This window comes from Primulina tabacum, chromosome 6 (assembly GCF_025594145.1).
Source record: "Primulina tabacum isolate GXHZ01 chromosome 6, ASM2559414v2, whole genome shotgun sequence".
In the NCBI taxonomy this organism is placed as follows: domain Eukaryota; kingdom Viridiplantae; phylum Streptophyta; class Magnoliopsida; order Lamiales; family Gesneriaceae; genus Primulina; species Primulina tabacum.
Window position 1 is genome coordinate 5,372,560 of NC_134555.1, and position 27,930 is coordinate 5,400,489.

General features: G+C 35.5%; 2 protein-coding genes across 7 annotated transcripts; one reads left to right on the forward strand and one right to left on the reverse strand.

Annotated features, from left to right (window-relative positions):
• Nucleotides 1–752: 752 nt before the first annotated feature.
• LOC142548952 (wings apart-like protein 2) lies at nt 753–7,443 on the reverse strand. Of its 2 annotated transcripts, XM_075657618.1 has the most exons (12): nt 6,444–7,442; nt 5,898–5,997; nt 5,426–5,765; nt 4,566–4,678; nt 4,184–4,306; nt 3,975–4,068; nt 3,173–3,807; nt 2,713–2,990; nt 2,445–2,592; nt 1,866–1,963; nt 1,668–1,749; nt 753–1,148 (listed from the first exon to the last, which is right to left on the reverse strand). In XM_075657618.1, the coding sequence occupies exons 1-12, from the start codon at nt 7,379–7,381 to the stop codon at nt 1,065–1,067; spliced, it is 3,033 nt and encodes a 1,010-aa protein (XP_075513733.1). In that variant the 5' UTR covers nt 7,382–7,442; the 3' UTR covers nt 753–1,064. The 2 variants fall into 2 exon arrangements, with proteins under 2 accessions (XP_075513733.1, XP_075513734.1); XM_075657619.1 differs by lacking the exons at nt 753–1,148; nt 1,668–1,749 and having other exon boundaries at nt 2,399–2,592; nt 6,444–7,443.
• Nucleotides 7,444–12,951: 5,508 nt separating this feature from the next.
• Nucleotides 12,952–27,659, forward strand: LOC142548954 (RNA polymerase II C-terminal domain phosphatase-like 1). 5 transcript variants are annotated; one of them, XM_075657621.1, is made up of 19 exons: nt 12,952–13,665; nt 14,694–15,170; nt 16,429–16,639; nt 16,729–16,886; nt 16,968–17,038; nt 17,144–17,249; nt 17,426–17,509; nt 17,600–18,187; nt 18,277–18,340; nt 19,836–19,969; nt 20,059–20,112; nt 20,332–20,428; nt 24,789–24,842; nt 24,941–25,017; nt 25,117–25,203; nt 25,691–25,756; nt 25,870–25,943; nt 26,976–27,091; nt 27,163–27,659. In XM_075657621.1, the coding sequence occupies exons 1-18, from the start codon at nt 13,402–13,404 to the stop codon at nt 27,082–27,084; spliced, it is 2,775 nt and encodes a 924-aa protein (XP_075513736.1). In that variant the 5' UTR covers nt 12,952–13,401; the 3' UTR covers nt 27,085–27,091; nt 27,163–27,659. The 5 variants fall into 5 exon arrangements, 4 of the variants coding, with proteins under 4 accessions (XP_075513736.1, XP_075513735.1, XP_075513737.1 ...); XM_075657620.1 differs by lacking the exon at nt 27,163–27,659 and having other exon boundaries at nt 26,976–27,146; XM_075657622.1 differs by lacking the exon at nt 27,163–27,659 and having other exon boundaries at nt 25,126–25,203; nt 26,976–27,146.
• The last annotated feature ends 271 nt before the right edge of the window (nt 27,660–27,930 follow it).

Sequence of the window (27,930 nt, forward strand, 5' to 3'; positions counted from 1 at the left end):
TTACGGTGCGTTTGGTAGGGGTGATTAGGTGTGTTTATTTTATTTAACTCACCTAATCACATGTTTGGTAGAGATGATTATTTAACCAAGTATATCCCTCATATGAATGATTAGGTTATATTAGGTCTGATAAAATAATCACTTCTCACCCCCTAGGATTATTTATCTCACTTTTAATCCATCTTATTTTTTCAACTTTATCATTCTCCTAAATTCAAACTACTACCACAACTTACCTACACCGATCGCCGGCCGACCACCGACGACCGCGGCCGACCATCGGCGCCACAGCGGCCGTTGCCTACGCCGACCGCCGCCGTCGACCGCCGCCCACCCCCTCCTCATGTCGGCCGACCGCCAGCCGATAGCCGGACCGCCGTTGCCGCCGTCGCTTCCGGCCGATCAACCACCGCCACAAACTGAAAGGACAATTTTGTCAATTCATCAAAAGATGATTATTTATCTCATTCTTAAAAATCATACAAAACATAATATTATTTTATGCTTATCTACTTCAATCAGTATTTTTATCATTTATCTCTTAATCATTTCATTATTTTATCCTCCAACCAAACGTAGCTTTAGAGTTCAGTTTGGCTTGGGAAGATATTTACACATGAACAGTCATTTTTCCCAAATGCATTCAATCTGACTTGGCTCTTATAAATGTTCACACTCAATCGGTAGTCTTGTGTTAAATCACATAAACTTTATGGATAAAAAAATAACTATGACAAAGACACAAACAGAAATGAATATGACTAATTAACTATAACAAACAGATTTAGACAGAAATGGTTAACTTTTTGCCAATTGTTCGTATACAATCATATCAGTCTCCATCATCATGTAAGATAGCCAACTGCCGGACCACAGAAATACATACATAAGATAACCACAAGAGACCCGAAAAAATATACAAAACCGAACAGACAAAGAATTATGATACCCCCCCTGTGGTTAGATCGCAACTTACTGCAAAATCACGATAGCAGACACTCTACAGCGAAACCGAGGGAATACTACGGCGATGCTGTTCATTGTCTTGGCAATTTTGAGAGCTCTCAATGAATCCTGCATGATTCAATAACTTCCAGCACGGCAGTGTGCGTTTCCGATGAAATCATGTTCAACGTCAGATGAAATTCCTGTGCAAAGTTAAATGATTCATTCAAAATGCTATCCATCAATTCAAAACATAATTCACTTCAGTGTATTTGGTGATTATAACAGCTATAACAACCAATGTTGCGCAGGCACAGACACGATGCTGCAAACAATTTAAGACACAACACTGCAAGAATATGGTTACACACACGTGTCGGTGATACATGAAAAATACATGTAAATTGTTGGAACTGAAAATAAGAAAATCGATAATATCGAGTAAGTATATCAAGATTCAAACATGTTGCAATACTCAATTTTATCACATTATAAATTGACAAAATAAGCCAACAAATTATGGACATACTTGTAATTTATTATGTATATATTTCTCAAGTATTGAGACTGACTCAAATCCTTGGTGTATCCAACGGACTCAGATCAAATTTTTAGGAATATCCATAAATCACAGGCCATAAATGAGTATACTTGCGAGAAAAAAATTATACTGGTGCATTCATCATGCTTTGCCAAAGGTGAGCTACTAAAGAAATGCCTACCACAAATCTTTCCAACACTGGAACAAGTACTGACAGGTTCTGCTTGGGGAGACATTTAGCAATGGAGTTCCGCGTGCACTTACTGGAAGTCATGAATATGAGTAAATCAATAAATCAGAAATGAACCCATTACACACACACACACACACATCTATACACATGTTATATGTAACATAAGGGCTGTGACTGCATTCTAACCTTTCTTTTGAAAGGAATGCAAGAAGAAGAGCAGCATAAGCTTCTACGATCATCTTTTCAGCTTCCTTTTCTCCCTGTAATATGGAATCTTCATCCTCCTGCATCAAACAAACTTATTATTCAGTTTCTAAAATCATTAGCAAACATGAATCTGTGGCATCTCCCTAAAAGTCAGAATAATGAGAGTAGTTATGAGGTTAAATAAGTTGTTGCAAGGATGATCATAAGCAATATGGTGTTTGCATAATTAGGCCAACAAATCAGGGAGTTGTCAACAAAATTTGACCAAAAATTTAATCGACCTCAACATGCGTTCAGATTCATGAACTTTGTACAAGCATATTTCCTCTTGAGAAAGACACCACACATAAGCTCCCCCTTAGTTATCTGTTAAGTTCAATAGGTACTAATAAAGTTGTGAGACCATTCAATCATTTGCTATTGTTTCAACTATCAGCTTCCTCACAATCTCTTTCCTCAGAGCAAACAACAATAAAGCAAACAATTCCAGAAAGCAAATTTATGAGACATACTATCCCATTAGGCATTAAGATAGCAGAACAAAAATGGTTTCCGCACCAAGGACAAACATTTTTCCTCTCCAGCAGCCTCACCATCTCCTTGGTTAGCCAAAAAAATTGAGCATAGAAGCGAGATCACATCTCTTCTATTCAGTCCATTGCCTTCCAGGTGGGGTAATGAAACACTAGCAGCTGCAAGCCGAGCTCTGGAATCAAATAAAGTAGTTTAATTTCTCAAGTACATAAACAAAATTTACGCGGGCAAAAATAATACTGCCACTTGATAAACGTCAACGACGAAAACTGACAGGTGACAAAACTACTACCTATTGCAGCTATCCTTCTCTACCAAATTCACAAGCAAACCTAAAATAGCCACAAGAAAGTCCAACTCTTGATCAGATAAACTTGGGTTACTCTGGAGATCAATCTTCGAACTTGATCTAGGTGACAAACTACTCTCTCTCAGATCATCACTGTGTGGCGAAGGCAAGGTGAATGATGAGAAATGATCAGCAATCAGTGAAGATAAAATTTCCAGTCCACCGGAGTTTGCAATTTGTAGACAACCCTCAGGGTTATCATTGGTCAAGTTCATAAGAACCTGGAAAAGTCAACGATGCCATTTAACCTCAATAGTTTCCCCCAAGATGATGCAAACACCAAACAGAAAAAAATATAAGGCTCATATAATGATCATCAAGAACAACCGAATAAATCATAGATGTTCCTGTCATTTTCATGAGAATTTAAAGGGATTTCACAAATGTCACATATTAAAACTACCTTGACAGCAGTGAGAAGACAATCTGCTAGAAGGATGGACTGCTCTTCATCAACCGCTGAAGAACAAGATGCCTCCTGATTATCAGGATTTTCTCTGTTGCTAGACTCTTGCTGGCTCAACACTAGTAGGGAGTGACTCCCATCTTTAAATGGTCTCATGGTTGGCCTACTTTCTTGTGAGTGAGTTTTAATTAACCTTCCGGATAGTAAATCCCACTTTGAGGGTTCAAAGTCATCCTCATCAAATGCAAAAGGATCTAGGCTGTCATCCATAGCTCCAATGTTAGTACCCACGAGTAGGGTCTTTCCACTGCCAAATTCCATTCTTGAATCAAAACATCTCACACTAGAAACAGTGTTTGAGTTCCTGAATGATCCACTGCATGACCCTGCTTTTGAAGATTCTACTCTCATTTTGAGCAATAGAGGATCAGATGAAACCTGAGTAGGTTCGAGACAAGACTTGAAAGATTCTGGTTGACCACAAATCAGGGATTGATTGTGTTGTGATGCATTGAAACTTTTCTGAGAAATAGTCCATTCCACGCTACAACCAGATTGACTGCTTTCGTTGGAAGTATCAGACAACTTTTTATCAAAAGAACTGCCAGGGAAACTTCTGAATAAGGAAATGCCTGGGGAACAATGCACCATTGCTAGATATCAGAAATGTAATCAAGTCTTGAGCTTTGACAAAAACAAGAACAGACCAAGGTAATCAATAAACTAACGCCAGTGACAACAAAAAACTACAAGGTACATAAGATACATATCACAGGTCGGCAATATACAGAAAAGATACCTGAGATAATCTTAATGAAGCTCAGAATGAGCTTTGTGAAAGAATTTGGAGCTTGTTGACCATCATTTTTTCCTTTCATCCCAAGCAAGTGGCACTAAATTTACAGATAAATCCCAATATGGAAAATTGCCAATTCGTAATTTAACATAAGGTAATAAGTTCAAGTAAAATAGAAAGGCATGCGGAGTGTTTGACACAAAATATAGAACCTGATTATCTTTGCTAAGAAATGTAGCATTTTCCATGATTTTTAGACATTTCAAAAGCAATACTAGACTTTCTTGTCCCATAGTATCTTTTGAATCTGGTGCATAAGTCTGCTCCAACCATTCCTGTATGTGATGAGCATTAAGTAACATAGCGCAAAAATATCTCTGAACACTATAAACAAATCAAATGGCTAATAAGATCTAAAATATATGCAAAGACCAGTCAGAAATAGCAAGCGCCATTTCATTGACAATAGGTGATAAATATTTTTCATGCTATCAAGGAGACATCATTTCAACTGTCAAGACTGAGCAGCATCTATCAGTCAATGTATTGTCCACCATATAATAAAACCAAGAAAAACAGTATACAGGCCCATACCTCCATAACAAAATGATTTTTCCTTGCCTCTTCAAACAGAGCATCAAGTCCTCCATATTCTCTCAAATTTTCCTTGAAGTTACCACCAGTTTTCCGTACAGCGCCAGAGCTGTCTAACAAATTTGGAAAAGAACAGATAAATTGTATGATTCTAACTTACTAATACCAAAATTTCAGGGAAGAAATCACCAAGGAGAATATACATTTTCTCAGTTATCAAGAGAGTGCATCGATTGAATAACAAGCAATTAAGAAGAAAACTTACAAAGAAAACATGAGCAATTTGAGAATTGAGAAAATATTATTCAACCAAAAGTAACAAGCAATATACGAGATAATGCGCAACTAAAAGATACAAGACAACCAAGAGAGACTGTTGCAGTATGCGCTATTCTCGCTAATAAAGGTTTTACACAGTGAAATGAAAAGCCATCGTTTGCCATCGGGTAAGTAAATTAGAGAAAACAAGGTTGGGATTAAAAAAACAAGCTTAGAATATCATAAAAAATGCTATCAGAGGTCAAGCAAAAAAAAAGGACAAATAATTCAAGTATCTGTGGGCTCGAGATGTACATAAGAAACAAATTAAATATTTTCCAAAGATAATTATTACAGGATTTCTGAGTGATTGTTCAAAAGGAGAGATGCAAACTCCTTAGAATTTGAATACGCTACAACAGGTAATTAAAACTCCGACGAGTTATATGTGACATAATCAACCACCTAATCTATATAAAATTGAAAGTCGAAACTATTTAGACAATCATTGGTCATCCTATCCAACAAAATAAAACCTTGAAAGTAGATAAATAAAAAGCCGACATCACTTTTATAAAATTGCAGCAGTAAGTGATTTAAACCTTCAATAGAGACAGCAGATAAGCAAGCTTTCTCCATTGTAAGTAAACTAATCCATTTGGGATTCAACTCGGGCTTTTCTGTTCCATTATCACAATCACCCCCTGGCTTTATTTCCTTGCGATTGATAAGCATCTCACGAACCTTGAGTGATATTGCAGCAACACTGGAATCCGTTCCCTTGGCTGAATTTTGTAAAAAACCAGCATTCTTGCACATGCCTAGAAGCTTGCTACCAATGCTCGGTGCATTTTCTTTGCCAACATTAGATGAAATTGGCTTCAACAATTTTAACAGAAAGCAAATGCAATTTGGTGAATCCAGTAGATCATCATTTTGACCCTGATATAGCATGAATTTGAAAACAAATAATAATTTAGAGGTTACAGTTAAAGTAATGCTTATATGGTAGCAAATTATAATGCCGACAAATAAAGTAAATTCAGGCTATGACATAAAATCGAAATCACTCACATCACTTGTCAGAATGTAAAATAAAGCAGCAGCAGCAAGGTTGCTGGGAGGGTCATCAAAGCTGAGTCCCAATACAGCATCTATGATTGTCTTGGCCATTCTAATAAAGATAACAAAAGTAACAGGTTGGTCGTCAACAAATCAGTAAAAAGTTCCCCAAAATGAGAAAATTTTCAGAACTCTCACTACACAGACAAGAGCACTACAAAGGTAGCAAAAAAATCAAATGCATCATTTGATATAGCATTTAATCTCGGCTTCCTATTGCAATGAATGACAAGATTCCTGTTTTGGTTTCTTTCAGTTACTTGAACTTTTTCCGATATCATAAAGGCCCATGAGTTTAGACTTATATCATGAGTACTGCAGTTCGAAAAACTGAAACTGAAAAATGAAAAATCTATAAATTTTCTATTTATACAATATCTTTTCCTTTAAACCATACATACCATATCAACACAAATTAGACAAAAAAGTTTGAAATATATATCAATTGAATATGTACATCAATATAATGATAGCTTTTATAAAATGAAGGAAAAATACCCATGAACCCTTAAAAGCCTCCGTTGTTGTGCCGCTCCACAAACAGATAACAATGACAGGAGACTTGCCCTCCTAACGGTCACCTGCTGTCCCTTCATCAATCCATCCAATGCAAAATTCACCTCATCCATGTGTTCCATCATCTCCCCAAACTCCTGAGTCTCCATCAATGTACTGGTGAGACCTACATCGCCAGATACCAACTCCTTGATTTTCATCTTAGTCTTATTTTTTTTCTTCTGCGAGAACACATTTTCCTTCTTCCTCTTCTTGATGGGTTTCCTAGAAACCTCGTCAAATTTCCAGGGATCACCATCAGCTTTGCACTTTCTTGGCAGTGAAATCCCCAATTCACTCAATTCCTGAGAGGAATTTAACCCATATGAATCATAATCAACGTTCTTGAACTCCTCTGATTCCCAAAACTCACCGTGTGAAATCTCAAACGCCTTGTTCTCCCCGCCCTTCCTCTGGTGTATCTCCAGAGATGAATCAAAGCCGTGTGGATTCGAATTGATTTTCTCGACCTTCTTTGGTTTCCGGAAACCCCCATCAGAAAACTCCAAAATCCCATCTTCACCCACATACCCAGAGCTCGGAATTGCAAATTCTCTCGAATCTTGAGACGAACTTGAACCGTATGTCTCCAAATCAACGTCAAACAACTTCACTTTCTTCGGTTTCCACAACCCCCCATCAAAATCCCCATCCTTTACTGAGGGAAAAATCGTCAATTTCCTCGTCTCCTGGGATGAATTGAAACCGTAGGGATCGGACCAGTTACAGCGAGCTGAGTCCTGGGACGACAAGGTGAAATTGTAAACATCTTGAGAGAATTCTTGGGAAGGAGAATCGGAGACGACGTCGGATAGGCTATTGGCCCCGGAATAGCTCCTGGTCAAGTCTCTACTCCGGCGACCGTACTTCCTAACGATCATACCTATGTTTATTGAAGCCGAGAATGACAATTCAACGACTGCTTGCTCGAGTATTATTGGTTCTTGTCCGTTGATGTACATACTGTTGTTTTAGTAGTAATACATCTGGTGCTCTCAAATTTAAATTTACATTCAGTTTTTTATAAAAAAAATTTATGTATTTATATTATCTGATTCACAATAAAATGTACTTGTAACGATGCATTTGTTTTTTTGATAAAAATCGATTAAAAAAACATTGAGAATATAATACTAATACATGCTATTTACGTATCAATTGTTTTATATCTGATACTGATATATGATTTTTTAGTACATAAACATGTGAAACAAATATTAATATTAAAAAGGTTGTTCTAATTTATACTTAAAATCTTAACTTTTGTATCAGGTTTAAAATAGTTAGTACTTGAATATTACATATTAGTATCAAATTTTTAATGTTTTGTACTTATTTTAATCATAAAAGACAAATTTATCACTAATATCAATATTTATATATATGTTTGAATACTAAAAAATCATATATTAGTATCATATCTGAAATAATTGATATTCAAATATCATATATTAATATCAAATTTTTAATATTTTATACCAGAGTTTCATCTAAAAAATACACCCTACAGCCCTGAGAGTTCATACACATTTTTATACATAGGGAATGAAAGTAGATTTTTGTTTTATTTAGGGATTTTTGACAAATTATCGTTATTTTTTTTATTTATATTATTATTGTTGTTGTTATTTATTTTTTTAGTTTTTTATTCCTTTTCTTCTTTTATTTTTAATTTGTTATTTTAAAGTGCGGTTTTCCTTTAACTCACTCCCAAGTCCCAACAAAGATGCTTCCATCTATCCACAAACCCAAATACTTCCTAAATTATTATTATTATTTTAGAAAATCATAAATCTTAATTTTAATCTTAACGAGATAAATGAATGGGTACAAATTTGATGGAATCAGACTATGGATGTTATGACTTGATTGATACATAATAGACTGGATTTAATCAAGTTCGGATTACAAAATAATTAAACCAAACCAACTTGATAGTATTTTGGATTATCAAATTGGATATATAATCCAATCCAAAACCGAGTCAAAACAAAACAAGTTATACCGGATTTGACTCGACTATTCAGCGAATTAGAAATGAATGAACAGGAATGAGATTAGATTGAAATTAATATTTTTAACATAGTATTAAATTAAATCGATCGATTCGATGTTTTGGTTTATCATGTTTTTCCAGTGTAATCCTTTTCATTGGTTATGTACAATTTTTATGAATTTAGGCATAGTAATCTTTTTGAGTTTTGATAATTTATTTTATCATACTTTATATTTATTTTGTTATATTATTTATCCATCTACTAAATATTCATTTTATATCATTCAAATCTTTAATTATTTATCTTATATCGATCAAATCGTTGAATTTAAATTACAATATTAACTTCAATAAATAATAGCATTGATATTTTATTAATTATTAAAAATACAGAACAATAATTTACAATTATATATCAAATTTGATCAATCAAATCAAACAAACTAGGATTTTTAAAAAAATTAATTTAAAAAAATAAGGTTTATGGTGGAGTTTTACAAAATTAAGGCAAAACGTCACTAATAACAGTGTCCAAGCTGCCATGTGCAACTATCAAAGATAGTGGACGCTGCTTTTTATTTTTATTTTAATTTTCATGATTATTTTTTTAATTGAATTTGAAGACATAACTTATTAGTAAAATAGAAGACTACATGTAAAAAAAATTAGAGTTCAAATCCTTATATCAAAATACAGCCTCAGTAAAATCCATTTCATTAAATAAATATGATTTTATTTCTCAAAACTTATAGCACTGACATGCTAATTTTTTTATACAATATTTCTTGAGTTCATTAAATAAAAAATATATCGTCAATATTTATTTTTGTTAGTGATATACATTAGTAGAACACTCTTTTACTACTATACGCTTTAGCTTTAGAAGAAATCATATAAATCAGTTTCTGATTTATGTTATAGCTGAATAACTCATTTTTCATTTTCAGTGTATTGTTCTAAGATGCAAATATTTTCTCTCTTTGAGTAGAGATCAATCAATGAATAAACTCCTTCTTGTTGTTTAACATGGTATTAGAGAAAAATTTTGATCTGATTCCGAAATTGCTTCATTATCTAAGATATTGTTCTCAATCGCGTAGTTTGATTGAGATCAAATCTTCGCAATCAAGCTAGTTGTTGATTTCAGCTCGACGATAGGTTTGTTTAAACTCTTCGATAGAGACGAGACATTGAAGTATTCCTCTTTTGCGAAAAATCTGATAGCACCCTTGTACAGATCTGGAAAACCGATTTCCTGAAATGAGCAACTCAATCAATGGCAACAGCAGTGGCTTTCAATGATCCTATGTATATTCATCCATCAGACACACCTGGTATGAATCTCGTTAATGAGACGTTAGTAGGCACAGAAAATTATGGTGGTTGGAGTAGATCAATGGTTATTGCGCTTCGAGTGAAAAACAAGACTGGATTTATTTATGGCACTTGCGATAGACGAGCTGTTGGTCATGCTACATTGCTTCACTGGGAGGTGTAATGCTTTGGTCTTATCTTGGATCATGAATACGGTTTCCACAGAGATTTTTGGAGGAATAGTCTACTACACGGATGCCTCAGTGGTATGGACTGATCTCAAGGAACAGTTTGATAAGGTTAATGGTTCACGGATTTTTTTGTTGCAGAGAGAAATTGGTCAACTTAAACAAGGAAGTAGCAATATATCTACTTATTTCTGCAAGTTGAAACAACCTTGGGATGGATATTATTCATTGGTTATATTGCCATCGTGTGAATGTGTTGGTGCCAAGCAATATGTAGAACATGAACAACGACAAAAGTTATTGCAATTTTTGTTAGGATTGAATGAGAGTTATTCTCTTATTAGGAGTCAAGTTTTAATGATGAGTCCATTACCTACAGTAGGGCAAGCTTTTTCGATCATATCACAAGAGGAATCACATAGATCGTTGCTTTCTGTTGAAACACCATCCACATCATTCTTCTCTAATCAGAGCAAGGTACATCATTTGAGGAAAGATGTGTTAAGATGTGACCATTGCATCTGGAATGGACATACTAAAGAGACATGTTACAAGCTTGTTGACTATCCCCTTGATCATAAGCTAATACAAGCCACAGATTAGAGGATCAACCAAGAAGGTTTACAAGCCCCAAAGACCTCCTACACATGTGAACACTTATGAAGTTGATCAACAGGATTTCTCACCTGATGGAACTGTCATTGGAATCAGTCCTACAATCTCTATATTTACTTCTGAGCAGTATGTTGAGGTCATGAAGCTATTAGGTGGCTGCAAAGTGCGATCCCCTACTGAGCAGTGGTTAATATAGCAGGTACATCACATTCTGTTGAAATACCCATGCATTGGATTATAGATAGTGGAGCAAATGAACATATGACTAGAAAACATGTGCATCCCTCTAGCTCTAAGTTTACAACAACTCCCACTAAGTTTGTGAAATTGTCTAATGGTGATTAGACTCATGTTGCTAGCATAGGATCAGTACCATTCACTGATTCTATCACACTTGAAAATGTCTTGCATATGGCAGATTTCAAAGTCAATCTTCTCTCTGTATCCCCAAATTTACTAAAGACCATAATTGTTTTGTTACATTCTTTCCTCACTTTTTCTTGGGTTTGTGATAGCGTGGATGGGGGATCTTTCTCGCCATGTATACATTGACGATTTTAGTTGCTCGTTTAAAAATACCATTCGTAAAAGGAAAAGAAAACCGGGTCTAGTTACTCTTATGATAGCTATGGGATTGAGTGATCTCTGAGAGAAAGTAAATACTGGCAACCAACCTTTGATTACTATGTTGGCTATTCTCAATTCTCGGAAGGTTGCAAGAGAGACTGCCAATATGTGAACCAAGGAGGAAAGATGACATCTGGCAACATCAAAGTTGAGTTAGATTTAAGGATAGCCAAAATTCAGCAAGGTACATGGCATTATGACAGGGGATTTGGGGATTTCGCACTTCCAGAATACAAAAAAATTCCCACTGTTATTGATATATCGACTTAATTTATCAACTTGTGCACATTCTCGCAATTTCACATGTCGAGACAGTTGAATATACTGGTGAATTTTCAAAACAAATGCCACATAAAACTGGAGTGGTGCGGAATCTGATAGAAAAATCCTTTATATTGGATACTAGAATGAAAAATTTGGGGGAACAAAGCATCAAATTCCGTAGAATTTCTTATGTGGTCTAGGAGGGACCAAAGACCATCTTGGTCAAATGGATTAAAATGGAAGCTTCATACATCACTCAAGGGTGGCGTCTAGTAGGATTAATTCGAAGGTACAGTGGTCGTAAGGTCCTACATGGCTTTTCCCCGCTGTCGAAGCAAGATCGGAGCAAGAATGGAGACAACACAAGGATTCAACTTCTGATGGTGCAATGGGAAGGATACGGATTGAGTTTCACCTTGAGGACAAGGTGTTTTCTAAACAAAGTGAATAATGATACGAACAAATGGGAATGAGCATAGAATGCAAAATGTCACTCAGTTGTAATTATGTAGCAATGATATTAGGATATCCACAACAATATTGGTAACCAAAGAAGGGTATAATGGTCTTAAAATAAAAGGTCACTACAACAAATGCATGACAAGTAACATGTTAAATTATTTTGGCAAAATTTGTGTGAGATGGTCTCACGGATCGTATTTTGCGAGACAGATATCTTATTTGAGTCATCCATAAAAAATATTTTTTTATGCTAAGAGTATTACTTTTTATTGTGAATATCGATAGGATTGATCCGTCTCACAGATAAAGATTCGTGAGACCGTCTTACAAGAGATTTACTCATTATTTTTCTTCACAAATATTGGTTACAAAAGTTATTTTGTCAACAGTTAGTTTTTTCTTTTCCCTTGAAGACATCACTCCTTGTGTTGATGTTAAATTGATATTAAAGACAAATACAACATTACATGTAGCGAATACATGAAAACTGTATTAGAACATAGAGCAGGCGTATTTTAAAAACTCAAATTCATAAATGAATATTCTAATAGTTACTTTTAGAAAGTAAATGACAAATGATGTTTCCTAGTAATTTAATTAAATAAATTTTAATTATATTTTTATTGATCAAAATGATTCATATTCGAATTTATCGAGCTTGAATATGTTCGAATTTTTTTTAGATGAATTCGAGCTAAAATTATTTTGTTCGATAGTTTAAAAACATTTTGCGAACTTTAATATTTTATTAATATAATATTATTACATATATAATTTTTCGAGCTTTTGAATCTTATTATTCGAACAATAGTTCAAAGTGCAGAAGTCGAATAAAAATTTTAATTTTTGAGTTTGGTATTGAATATTCGAGTTCGAATGCTAAAATTAATTTTTTTTATTAATATTGGATTATTAACGTAATCACATGATAAGTACACTGTACCGTATTCCATAAACGTACAAAATAACGTGTAATGCACACGACAAGGGAAAAAAAGAAAAAAGAAAAAAGAAAAAAAAGACGATTCGAGACTTGGAGTTTCCGGATCTAGGGTTTCTTTCCGTCGTCACACTTCTCTGCCAGTACAAATTCATCACTTTTTTGCTTTGACCCTTGTTCTCAAAATCTAAGATACAGACCCATTGCGTGAAGAAAATTCAAGAATTCGACCAACATAATCAATCTTGATTTAAGAAACCTCTAATCTGTGACACAAACTTCTTTTATTTCCGATTTGATTCATCCACAAAGCGACCAGTGAATCTGAACAAATTGAACCGATGAACTTCCCACTTCAACAAAAAGTGAAATCTTTTGGGCATTAGAGCCGATTTTATGGACGATTGGTTTACCCGAATACTGATTTTATCTCCAAGGGCATTACTCGGAAACGAAATTTCAGTTATTTTTTAAACTCATTTTGATTGCGTGAAAATGTATTGTAAATTGGTGACGGTGTATGAAGGAGACACGGTGCTGGGAGAAGTGGAGTTGCACCCTCAAAATGGTATTGTATTTGGGGAGGACTTTAGGGAAATTCGGATATCGCACTATTCACAACCCAGTGAGAGGTGCCCGCCACTCGCCGTGCTTCACACTGTATCCGCAACTGGAACATGCTTCAAATTGGAATCTTCCTTTAAGTCTCAAGAATCGCCGCTTTCTGTATTGCATGCCACTTGCCTCAGAGATAACAAGGTATTGACACTGGTGTTGCCAACCAACAGTTTCCCAATCACTTTCTTAATCTGTAGAAACCCTCGATTGATTCAGTTATCAAAAGTCTGAATTCTGTTTCCATCACAAGAAACCCTAATCCTATCAGTTGATTTACTGATTGGAGTAAATTCTGATTTATTTAATTTATTAACCAAAGGAGTCGCTCAGGGAAGAAGATACCGATTAGTAGAAAATAAGTTTCATATTATCAATAAGAGACTCTGGTTCTGGTAAACTGACCTTACCTCAAAACCATTTCGATTTCCACTGATGAATAAAGAAAGACCTCCAAAAATTCTGACTCGAATATTGATATTTGGACTTTTTATCTGAATGATTACCGTGACCTGCTACTGACTTCCCTCGTAGGATTCAACCTGAAAATTTATGAACAGCTTATATCTACGCGTTTACAATTTTAGTTTACTCAGTAGATTTTGAAAATTGAACTGATCATCCTTGATAATTTACTCTAATTCACGACAACAATTATTTTCCCAATACTGTTTTTCACCGTCTTTGAGTCAAAGAGCAATGTCTAAAATCCTTGTGATGGTTTCAAGTTTTAAGTTTCAATGGCCCGTTGAACTTTTGATTCTTGGACGAACACGGGAGGTTTGTTAGCAATCCTCATGTTTTCTTAAAAGCATTTGCAAATTTCTCTTCTTAATTACGGATTGCAATATTTGTTCTTTCTTTGAACTAACTTTGCAAATGAAGGATATTATGGATTTGATATAATTTATACGGATTGTTCAGTGGTCTCTGTTCTGAAATGCTTATTTATAGCGCGTCATTAATCTTGTATCGTATTTATTCCTATGTGCTTCAGCACAAGGATGCATCTTTGTATTGCCATAAAAATCTCGTCACAATCATTTTTGTCGATGCAGTAGTGCATCTGAATTTTCATTAGAAGATAACTTCTTGTTTGCATCTTGGAAGTAACTGGCACTCGCTGATATTGAATCCACATTCATTGTCTAATCACGTTTTTTGTTTTGCAGACTGCTGTAATGTCAATTGGAGGAGGGGAAATTCATTTAGTTGCGATGCATTCTAGGAAGTATGAAGGGCAGGGCCCTTGTTTTTGGGGGTTCAATGTTGCTCCTGGACTTTACAGTTCTTGTCTTGTCATGCTGAATCTTAGATGTCTTGCCATTGTGTTTGATCTTGATGAAACTCTCATAGTTGCAAACACAATGCGTTCTTTTGAGGACAGAATAGAGGCATTGCAGAGAAAAATAAGCTCCGAGTCTGATCCACACCGTGTTTCTAGCATGGTTGCGGAGGTCAAACGTTATCAGGATGATAAAAATATTTTGAAGCAATATGCAGAAAGTGATCAGGTGATTGATAATGGGAAGGTTATCAAATCACAGTCTGAAGTGGTTCCAGCATTATCAGACAATCACGAGCCTATTCTTCGTCCAATTATACGACTACCAGAAAAGAGCATCGTTCTGACTCGCATTAATCCACTGGTATTTATACCATCTGTTCCTCTAGCATTTGTCATTTAACTTTGAGTTTGTGAGTCCTCTTATCTAATACTTCTGGCTTGAATTTATTTTTGTTTCATTGTGGTTTGCTTACATTATAATTTCCATTGATTAATATTCAGTTATATAATAACTTCTATATATAATAGTTTTCTCTCAATGACCATTTGGTTTACAATTAAATAATGCTTTTCGGAAAAATCTTATATAAGTTTATGACACTGTTCGAATCATAAATTAATAAATTTCAAATATTACAAAAATAATTCATTTTCACATTTTCTTATACTATGAATTATCTTAGTTGTTTTTTCTTGAAATTTAAGTGTTATAATTTAGTCTATTTCTAAATTTTTTTATGGTTACAAAGTTGACTTCTCAAAATATAATAAAATGTTATGTTAGTGTTAGTGTTGTCGATACTTCAAGAGCTCCAAAACTATGCGTATTAAGATTTTAAATTGAATTATCGTCTTGTATGGTCTCTTACTCTTTGGGTATCAAGAATATCAAATTATATAATTTTCTTCCTTCCTCTCTATTATTTTGCCTATTTGGCAAGTATTTCTGTGGTTTCCAATATATTAATGGACAATGCCATATTTAATCGATTAAATAATAATATATACATGGATTACTAGTTGATTTAATGTGCTCATTGAATCATAAATTGATAGTACTTCCCTAGGTTTCAGGGGCTCCAAAGCGACACATGTGAATATTTTAAATTGAATTATCGGCTTGTATATTTTGTTATTTATATCTTATCCTTTTTCATAGCAAGAAATATAAAAAAATTTACTTTTCGTTTTGGTCCCTCTATTATTTTTGTTGGTAAAAATTTCTGATGATTCTCCAATATGTTAATAGATGAATTCATATTTAATTGATTAAGTTTATAATATATACACAAATTTACAGACAATTGAAGTATCTTCATTGAATCGTGAGTTTCCTCTACATAATAAAAAATTATCAATTTGTGGATTAGTTAGTATCCCTTCTCGCTAATATTGTAATAACCAATATTTTTTATATATAGTTATATTGTGCGACGCTAGCAAATAAATAAATAATAACGCATTTATATGGCTGTTTAGGTAGCTATATTACATGCTATAGCTCTTCTTGTGCAACTGTTCCACATTCACCACCTTTTTGGTCATTGATGATTGTTCGTTTTACGTTCTAATCTAAGTTCTAATCCTTTCAAGATTGAGGATTTTTTGTACTCCAACAGATTCGAGATACCAGCGTTCTCGTGAGATTAAGACCTGCTTGGGAGGATCTTAGAAGCTATTTGACTGCTAGAGGTCGAAAGCGCTTCGAGGTTTTTGTTTGTACTATGGCTGAAAGAGATTACGCATTAGAAATGTGGAGGCTTCTTGACCCAGAGTCAAATTTGATAAACTCTAATGAGCTCTTGGATCGAATTGCTTGCGTCAAATCTGGTAACTTTGATAAACTTCTTTTTTTAGCTTTTAATTGCTACTACTGGGGATTGTCTTTGATTGCATGGATATGTCAATTTTTTTAACAGGTTCTAGGAAATCACTATTTAATGTTTTTCAAGATGGAAGTTGTCATCCTAAGATGGCATTGGTGATTGATGACCGTTTAAAAGTGTGGGATGAGAAAGATCAGCCTCGAGTGCATATAGTTCCTGCATTTGCTCCGTATTATGCTCCTCAAGCTGAAGTAATTTTACTTCCACCAACACCCTTCCACCTTGAACTCTAAAATGTTTGTTGCTAAAAAGTTCAAAATTATGTTTCTCAGGCCAACAACACCGTACCTGTTCTTTGCGTTGCAAGAAATGTGGCCTGCAATGTTAGAGGTGGATTCTTCAAGTAAGTTCATATAGGAATAAATTCACAGCTCATTATTTAGTCTGTCAAGATTTGTTCATGACTGCTTCTTTAAGGATTGGGCTTAATGAAACATATTTGATGCAGAGAATTTGATGATCGTCTCTTGCAACAAATTGCTGAAGTTGCATTTGAAGATGATATTAAAAATGTGGCTTTCCCACCTGATGTGAGCAACTACTTGATTTCAGAGGCAAGTAAAATTAGGTTTTTGCCTCATTTATTTTGGCCAGTGATATTGTTATGCGAGGATTTTGTGTATCTGTAATCGAGATAATGAGCTCACAGCAATCTTAATTGAAAACCATTTCCTTTTCATCCAAGAATTTCAAAATTAAGTTATTCCGTTGGATTTCTTTCATTGCTAAGGATGATCCTTCAACCTCTAATGGAAACAAGGACTTGCATGTTTTTGATGGAATGGCTGGTACTGAGGTGGAAAGGAGGCTAAAGGTGTAATGTCTTGTTCTAATAAATTTCTTCTGTTCTTCTACTATATTTGTGCTGTCTTCTAAATTTGTGCTGATTATCTAAAATAATCAGGAGGCAATTTCTGCTTCTTCAACTGGTCCACCGCTGACAAAGAATTTGGATCCAAGAATTCCTCCAGCACTCCAGTACACAGTATCATCTACTTCTTTTTCAGTTCCTCCATCAACAATTCAAGGGCTGCCAGTGCCTTTTACCAATCAGCAATCATCTCAAGTGATCTCTTTGCTTAAACCACCATTAACTCAACTTGGGCAAGCAGAATCGACTTTTCACATTGCTCCTGTAACGGAAGAGGGTGAGGTACCGGAGTCTGAATTAGATCCCGATACAAGGAGGAGGCTGCTCATTTTGCAACATGGTCAAGACATGAGAGGCCACACTCCATCTGAATCTCAGTTTCCTGCCCGACCTCCCATGCCAGTCTCTGTTCCAGCAGTTCAACCACGTGGTTGGTTTCCAGTTGAAGAGGAGATAAGCCCAGGACACCTTAACCAAGTGGCGCCAAATAAGGAGTTTCCTATGAATGCAGAGTCTCTTCCTATTGACCACCATCGGGTTCATCATCCTCCATTTCTACACAAAGTGGAGCCCTCTATTCCACCTGGTAGAGCTCTTGAAAACCAAAGGTTGTCCAAGGAGGTAATTAATCAGTATCAATTGAAAAATAAGATGAAATTGATATGACTTTAATGTGAGTTTCCTGATATATAACAAAGGGTTATATACAGGTGCTTCCCAGGGAAGACCTGTTAAGGTTAAACCAACAGCTGCCTGGTTTTCATTCCTTTTCTGGTAATTGATAATTTCCTCATTTTCCATATCACCATAGATGTGGTTGCGCTAATGTGCTGGAATCTCCGGACTTTTTACATTTTTCCCAGAAATTTATCTAGTTTGCTAGACTTGGGCAAAAGCTCAAATGGCTTAGAAAGATGAACTTAATCTTTTCATGATATATTTTTAAGCGTGATGATGAATCTATTTTCATGTAATTGCCTTCATGGATAGCTTGTATTTGAGTTGAATTTTAATATCCATGCTTTTTTCCCCTTTTGGCTCAGCCTGCACATTTCTCCATTCTCTTTAAAAGTAGCAATTATTGGAAGAAAGGTTGAAAAGAAAAAGTATCACCAGCTACATATGGCTAGAAAATTATCCATTTTTACTGCTTTACCATGTGGAAAGCTTTTGCGTACTCGGAAACATCTCGTGCCATGAGAACTATCGGTCTGGGAAAGTTACTGCGAGTGTCCACACACACGCTCACACACACACACACAGAGAGTGAGAGAGGGAGAGATTGATTGAGTAGAAGTCTGCATACCATAGATCACGCGAATGAGAGAAATATAACCGTGGAAAGAGAGAGAGAGTGATTGGGTAGCGGAATCCCTTGTCTATAATCCTACCAAGCGAATTGCTATAACATTCTTTATGAAGAAATCTCTCATTCACATCAGCAAGTCTCAAGAGATTGCTTATATTACATTTGTTTCAATAGGCTTTCTCAAGCGGGTGAATATTTATTTCTTTCAGTAGGATTTCCAAAAATAATTTTGTTTTTAGATGTCTCCCCGTCACACGTAGGGCGAAACAGGATAGAATGGTCTGCAATTTAATATCTTCTTCCTTTGCACTTTTGTGAGACATTTGGTGATGGACGCTAAAAAATAAGTACCTAAACCTACTGTTGAAATGTCAAAAAGGATTCCATATGAAATATTTTGAGCTTAGAACCCTCTGCGATACCATGCAAAATAAATTTATATGGGAATGTGAACTTTCATTTCTTAAAGTTGCAGGAGTGCTGAAAAATATATACTATTGATATGGAAGCACCTATCAATAATTAAACTGTTGCAATTATTCTGTCTAGAATCTTGCTGATAAAATTGTTAAGGTCATTTTTTTAAAAAAATTCTCCAATTTACAACAGAAAATTACCGAGATTATAAATGCTATATTTATTCAATGTGAGCTAATAAAATCATATTGTGCAATGTGCATGCTTCACGCGTCATTAAAGATCCCACGTACTTATTCCCCTTAATAAGGAGAAAGCGGGGAGAGGAAATATTTGGATGATTTTGATGTCACTTGAAGTTTTTCCAGTTTAGAAGATCTTGTTGAAGCATGTTATTAATGTCTACTAATGTATTCTAAGTAAGTCAAATATTTATGTCTATAAAATTTACTATATTTTTGTTAGCATCTGATAGGATGCTTCAAACTTAGTACCATGCCAACTATGTTTAGAAGTTATGCTGAGATGCATGTTTTTTACAAGATGATGGTGGTCCTCGAAGGCCTCAACCAGCTTTAGTAAACAAAGATCTAGATCTTGAAGCAGGACAGATTGACCCCTACCCTGAAACGTCTACTGGAGCTTTGCAGAACATTGCATTGAAGTGTGGAACAAAGGTATGATGATATCTAGTTGATTCATTTTGTGTTGGTTACTTCAGTTTAGTTGTCTAACTTTGTGATTGGTTTGTCTCACATTCCTGTAGGTCGAGTTCAATCAAGCTCTATCACCGAACTTAGAACTGCAATTCGCTGTGGAGGTGGGTTTCCCTCCGGCATTTGCAGTTAGTGTTCACCTTATGTAAACAGAAGTAATAATCGAGTAATAACAATTAAGATTGACATTTATGTTATTTTCTTGTTTCTACCACTCTTTCTTGCAAATTGATCTTATATTATATCACTGACACCTGGTGCTGATTACTTATTTTGGAATCTTTGGGTGATCCATGAGATGAATGTTATGTGGTTTTCTGCAGGTTTTGTTTGCAGGGCAGAAAATTGGTGAAGGAATTGGCAGAACAAGAAGGGAAGCACAACGTCAGGCTACCGAAGTATCTCTTATGAACTTGGCTGGTAATGAATCAATGCAGGCCTCTTTATAATTGACATGAAATGGTTGCTGTATATTACATTTTTATATGTATATCCAGTTAGCCAGAATTCTTTTTTACTTGGAAGATTTCATTTACTTTGCGTAATTGCTTGAACCTTGCGAGTAAAAACATTACAAGGTCTGATGCTCAAAAGAAAGTTCCTGCTCAACCTTTTTCTATTCTGTCTCCAAGCTCAATAGTGAAGGAAACCTCTTGAGATTAGTTTGAGGATATGATATTTCACTTAAGGGTTATGCACTTGACTTTTTTTTCCTTCGGAAAAGTCTTATAACTCTTTGAACTTTTTTTAAAGCAATTCGATATTTATTGAATGAAAGAGAACGACGTAAATAGGGCGAACTATACCAAAAACTCAAAATGACTAAGAAACAAATCAAACAGAACTACAAGGTGCATGAGGTGGATACAACCAAATATTACTAAACAACCCTAGAAGAAGTACGTAAGTATGGACACCCCATCTAAAAGAGCCTGCAGAAACCTCTAATGTGGCCAGAAAGCCTATTCTCTAAAAGTAATTAAACCTGTCTTTCTTCTAGGTCGCATTTGCTAAGGCATCAACAACATTTCAAGGCATCAACGACATTTCCTTCCTAATAATTTGAGAGATGAACATGCTAGGAGAATGGATAAAATTCTAGTTAAAAAATGTGAATTAATTCCAAGCCAAATGATCTGATTCTATGATGTGCAATGAAACCAGTGAGTCTGATTCAAGATAAAGAGGGAATTAATGGTATTGTTGGAAAAGTTCCAATCTGTATTAATGGCCATTACTTCAGCCTTGATTTTGATAGACTTGTGTAATCTTGAAATGCGCAGATGGTGCTCTCTTTGTGCTTATATGATACCACCAACAGAAGATCCGTATTAAGTTTAATGGAGCCAAATTTTGGTTTGATCCATTCAATCACATTCACGCGAGTAATTCTTTCCATATTGAGCAAGATACACCAATCTGACAGTTTGATAATCCTGTCCGATGTGCATATTTATTCAGCCCCACATCATCACAAAGATAGCTATGAGATGAGATTGCTCGAGTAATCCTAGAAATAAGGCACTTAACATCGTGGTGCTTGGAGTTGTTGCGGGCTACCCAGATAAACCATAAAATAAAAAAGAGAAGGCCCTCCTTGATGTGCCCCTTTTGCCGCTATCCTTGTCCAAGCTTCTAACCCTTCAACCTGTCAAAGTGAGAAGCACCAAAGAAACGGGCGAAATGTGTGCATCATACCTTCATAGCAATATCTAGAGCATAAGAGATGATCTATTGTTTCCTCGTGGTTACAACATCGACATTTAGGCACAAACTGAATTCCCTGATCTTTACTGATGTCATCAACTGGAATACTCCTGGCTAGGTACCTCCAACAGAAGAAGGAAACGGTTGGAAAGTAAGTCCAACAAGGGGTTTAGATTGGATTTACCTCTTTCGAAGAGCGAATAAGCTGCCATGCCAATCTGGTCGATAAGGCCCCATTAGAACTATTTTTCATTTAAGTTTATTAGGCAAAAATTCCAGAATCGGAACGATAAAGTTAGGGGGAAGAACCTGAAGGAGTTTCTCCACATGCCATCAACTATTGACCCAAAAGAAAATAACCCAACACCCCTAGGACCAGTCACTGTGCACACTGGATAGGAGTCCTGACATTAGCCAAATATCATCTTAGAAGCTGATAATAATGGCCCAGAACCCCAGCTTATCCGTGCTTCAGCTATAGCCTGTATCTGAAGAAGCCGATGCCAAGTAGGAGAGATACCCTCTCTGCTAGGAGCGCCCATTGGGGAGCACGAATGTCAATACTTATTCCACATAAAGTTAGCCCATAATGAGTTTCTGTGCTGAATTGAACCCAAAATTAATTGAGAAAAGCCTTCGCCAACTCTTTGAGGCGCCGAATCCCAACTCCATTTGATTTTTAATGGAGAAAACCCTTCACTGCTTCTTGTATAGAATGTTTTTTTCCACGTTCCGAGGCTAGATGAACATCTAATGGGAAGGAACAGATGTAATTTCCATAGACACATGCTGCATTTCTATTGTTCCACTAAAGGACTCATGCTATAATCAAATCCTTTTGTACAAAATGTTCTTTAAGTTTTTCCTTCTTCTTTAAGTTTTTCCTTCTAGCAGCAATCTTCAATTAACTACATATATTTTTCATTTTAGTCATCTTTCTTTGAATTTGTTGTTATGTGAGGGCCCGTGCTTCTAATTTTTATTTTTGATTACCAAACAACAATGATTAATTAATGTAAACAACGAAAACGAATTTAAAATGTTCATTTGGGCCTGCACAAAATTTTGGCATGACCTCTTTGTAAATAAGACATCCCAAAAATTTCTGAAAACACAACAACAATATACGCTTGAAAATAACATAAAATTCACAATCAAACAAACCAATATCCTACAACTGCACTGGTCAGGATTAGACACAATACATCACAAACAATCCAAAACAATATAAAACATCACAATACAGCTACACATGGCATCTCCCTAGCAAAAATATCAAACTAGTATAATATATATATATAACCCCAGTACGACAATCCAATAAAATAATGACATAAATAATGACATGTAATAATATCAAGTAAAATGCAATGTTATGTGATGCATGTATGGTAACAATAGAAATACGAATACCAAACGGAGTCCAGACAAATAGCATCAACAACAGTAACATTGGCCACCCGTGCCAAAAATGCAGCATCAAATCGCCGCTCCTCCATGCACGTTGCATCGGGAATGCGGTTAGCTAAGTCGCTCATCCCTAGCTTGTCATCTGAGAATGTGGCTAATCCTATCCCACTCGTCCCTCTGATAACTCAGTATATCTGAACAAAATCAACATAAATCGTCGTCAAAAGAGTCGAGGCTTAATATGCTATCCAAAATAATTAATGCATGAACGCATCAGATAAAACATTCAAGACACATAATAGCAAACAACATCTACTGAATATTCTTACACGTCGATATAGACGTCATAATAATATAGGTTTGAGCGTACCTCATCTTACAATACCACAATAATTTCTCAAGGATTTTCTGAAAATCTTAAACTCGTCCAACGATATAACCTACAATATAAATTTGTTATATACCCCAATATAATGCATTTCCAACGACTAAAACAAATTAAATCGGAGTGGTTAAAAATTGAATTCTCGGCAGCCTATAGACCCATTTAAAATCTGGAATTTCAAGCTTAATACCTCAGGAATTAAAGCTTAAACGCACAAGGGCAGTCTCGCGGAGGTGGCTCGCCGGAAAGGTCGTCGGAATTACTGTTCACATTGAGAAAACAAATTGGACAACAGGGAAAAACTTAAGGCTTCACTTATATAAACTAATGCTCCAAGAACAACTAAGAATCGAAGCCAAAATCTTACAAAAAACCAGATCAAAGCTCGCACGCACAGGAGCTGGAAACAGGGCCGATCGAGCTCGAAATCTTCTGATTCATTGCAGGAAAGAGACTCTAAGACTGAGGAAGAAGGTTGCTGGACTGCGCTACTCTTTCGACTGCTGAAGACGCTGCGTGAGGGCTGCAGAAACAGGAGTAAAGGCGACGGGTTGCAGGGATGGAGAAAAGCTTTTCTTTATTTGGCTACTGATACGCTCTTATATTAAATGGGTGGGGTTTAAAATAAATTTAAATGGGCTGGGCTTCAAATGAGTTATTGGGCTCTCACAAAGGAAGATGAGCACAACGGAAAGGAGTATATTATTTTCTATATGTGCAGTTTCAGTACAGAAATCAATGTTATGGAAACCTGCTAATTAGCACCGGGGATAAGGCAGTCTTTATTGTGAACTTTGGACTTTTTTGGTTCTCAGCATAACAAAATGTGTTAACTGTGTGGCATATATTGGTGCTAATGTTCATTGGGGAATCGCAACTTGATGCTTGAGAGAGGAAATTGTTTTGATTATACTTGCCATTTTCAGATTTTGGGTTAAAATTAAGTTCAAGATTGCTGAATTACCTTTGGTTCCTGGATATCGCTCTAGTTTGTATAACGTAATGAGGTTATGATGAGGTCTGATAACTATTGAAGATGTGATGCTTTGGGTAGCGTGACTGATTTAAATGATATTTAAATATGATGCCATTGTAGCATGAAATTTTTTGGTGATCTAGTTTATATAATGAGGTCTGTGGACTGCTATCTATTTATAAATATGATGCCATTGTAGCATTATTTTTTCCTCATGTCATAATTCCTATTCACTGGTGCATATATAACTGTTGGATTTCTTGAAATCCTAGCTTAGAAACTTTGGCATTATTTTTTTGCAGATAAATATTTGTCAAATCTTGAACCTGAGTTCAGCTACACGACTGGGAACGAGGGTAAGTTTGCCAATCCTAATACAGTGGTTCTTTTGTGATGTTAATTCGCTTTTATATTAGTCACACCATGAGGAGTTGGTACCTTTTTCAACATACAGCGTCACCAAGGATTCATGATGCAAGGGTTGAGAACTCCAAGAAGTCAATGGGTTCAATAGCTGCACTTAACGAATTAGTGAGTATCATAAACTTAAGTTGGTTCTTGTCTACTGCTGTAAACGGTAGAAGTGAGGTTTTTATCCCTTGCGTTCCATTGATAGTTCCTAATTTTTAGTGCATGAAGGAAGGACTTGGTGTAGCGTTTCAAACCCAACCTCAATTTTCAGCTAACCCTAGCCTAAAAAACGAGGTGTATGCTCAGGTAGGAACATTTACACTTTATTGTATTTAATCACAATTCTTTAAAATTTAGATGTGGACTGCGTGCTGGGACAAATACCCACTCTTGCACACGAAGATTCAGATTCTATTCTGAATTTTATCTGGTAACTTCCGTCAATCAGTTTGTTGGTGATTTCAGTTTTTGAGAGTCCTGTCATTGTCTCAATTCCATCTCTCTAAGATTTAAATGCTTCAGAATTCAGATGTGTATTAGAGATTCCCTAGGCTTCATGATTCTGATGTTTCTCAACCTCGGGTTTTTTGATTTGTCTTGGACTCGACATCACAATATGATAACGTTCTTATTTTGGAAACTATTGTTTCTTCTTTGCTGTTGTTAATTGATATTTCGATTGATAGCTTTTAAAATCTGGTCCTTGCTGGACTCCTTCAACAGACAAAAAAAAAGAATGTGAAAAAAAAAATCTTCTTTGGTATTTACTTTTCTTCATTCTCTGGTACTTCAGGTTGAAATCAATGGACAGCTGATGGGAAAGGGAATTGGTCGAACATGGGATGAAGCTAAATCACAGGTACCGCTTATCAGTTCAAAATTGCGTTTCTTTTCTTTCCAACTATTTTAGCATTGAACTTGCTCATCTTTTTCAAAATATGAGTCGTGAGTTTTGAAAATCATTTACCACAGGCTGCTGAAAAGGCTCTTGAGGCCTTGAATTCCATGGTTGGTCAGTTTCCTAACAGACACCATGGTTCTCCAGCGTGAGTGATTTTACTTTTTAGTTTTTCTTTCTTTCAGTTTGTCTACTTAATTTGACTATGCATGTCAAAAAAATAAAATTGGTGTTATGCCTGGAGCAATTCTCCTATTGCAAGTAAATTTTGGTGGAAGTCAAATCTAACCTTGAGTAGAACTACCACAATTCTCTCTCCTCGTAACACTGAAAAATAGTTCTAACTGAAATCCTTGCTGTTTTTATCCTCTTCTACAAACCTTCATCCCATTAGTGAGATTAAAATATTAGATCACTGCTCAACCATCACAATTTGATCTTGTTAGTTCATGGTGCACTTGCATCTTCCATTACATATATATGAGACCCATTTTATAATGGGGTAATGAAATGAATTAATAGAAGAAAAATTTGAAGATTTGGACATAAATGTTTCTAAAATTGCAAGTTCTATTTAACGCCAATCTTTCATGTCTTGTACTTTTATCGTATGTTGTTCGAAGTTCATGGAATGCATTTGCAAAAAATATAGATGATGCTACATATTAGTGAAATCAACAACAAAAACAGCATCATTGATGGCTAGGATTGATGGTTTGGTGTTTTTATGTTGTCATGGAGTCAGTTGGGTCTTGATTCCTGAGATAAGTCACACTTAGGAGTAGAGGATACGTAAATAAAATAGTGTACCGCCACACCCAAATGAAGGAATGAGAAAATATAGGTGGTGGATTGGTTTGCCAGTTCTGCAACATTGATCTGGCACTATCATCCGCCAAAGTACTGCTGTTTTGCAAGACTTGCAATCATGAGTCTTGGTTGAGCATCATGGGCCATTCAGAGTCCTCTTCTGGCAATGTTAATAACCAGAGATCTAGTATTACAAGATTTATTATTCAAATCTTAAATGGTTTTCGATGCTGGATTTTGTATACCTTGTTTTAATTGGCTTTGTAAAATGTAAATGTTTCATTTTTGCCCAACATATCTCATGGCTTGCTTCTTTTAACTTGTGTGTAGGCTACAATTAGTACCATGTTCTTGAGTCTTTGATCTTCAGATCTTTGCAGGGCTTGTCAAACAAAAGGTTAAAATCAGATTTCTCTAGAGTTGTCCAACGAACACCATTGTCTACCCGATACCCTAAGAATGCATCTCCTATACCATGAATCTTTTGTATGCGTTATCCTACCTGATTTTATCATACAAGAATTGTAGATTTGTTGTAAAACATGTAGTTGATGCAGCTGAGATGCTGAAATTGTTCGAGTTATTCACTATGGTCTGCACTTTTAATTTCTTGGAACAAATGAGGGCCTCGTTTTTTAGTAGCTGACCCAACACTAATCTGTTGGAAGCTGGAGCAGTTGCTCGTCCCTTAGGTTGAAACTCAGAAGTCTGTGTACATCTATTGGATCATTGTGACCGATGCATCTACATCTTGGCCTAGAAATGTTAATACTGTTCAGGTAAAGAAGAAAGATACAAGACCTTCAGTTCCATCTTGGGGGACATTATTCGCAGTGACAAATTTATGCGAGTTTTGGAGGTTGAACTTGTACTCGAGGTGTTTTTTGATCTGCTAGCTAACATCACCTGGTTTCCCCCTATGGAGCATGTCAATTTGTATTATCACTTGTTCTTCTTGGCTTATTTGTACCGGGCCAAGCGATAAGGCATGTTTTTTGGAATATATGTAAATATTTGGAACTAACAGTGAGATTTTCAATCCTATTAACACAAATTTGAGTAACTTGTAAGCAGCACAGTTTTTTCTTTTGGGCTTATTTCCTTCCTGTCAAGAGCAAGGTCATTTTTGCTGAGCTACAGATCCTCATTGCTAGCTCACTAAACATAAATCCAAGAATTACTAAGCCATTTGGTATAATTATTAGATAAATTATAATTATTAAAATATTTGACTAAACGATGATGAATAAATAATTACATTTTTTTATATAGGATAAAGATTGTAAGATTATATTTTTATCGTTTTAAGAATTAATTAATAAATA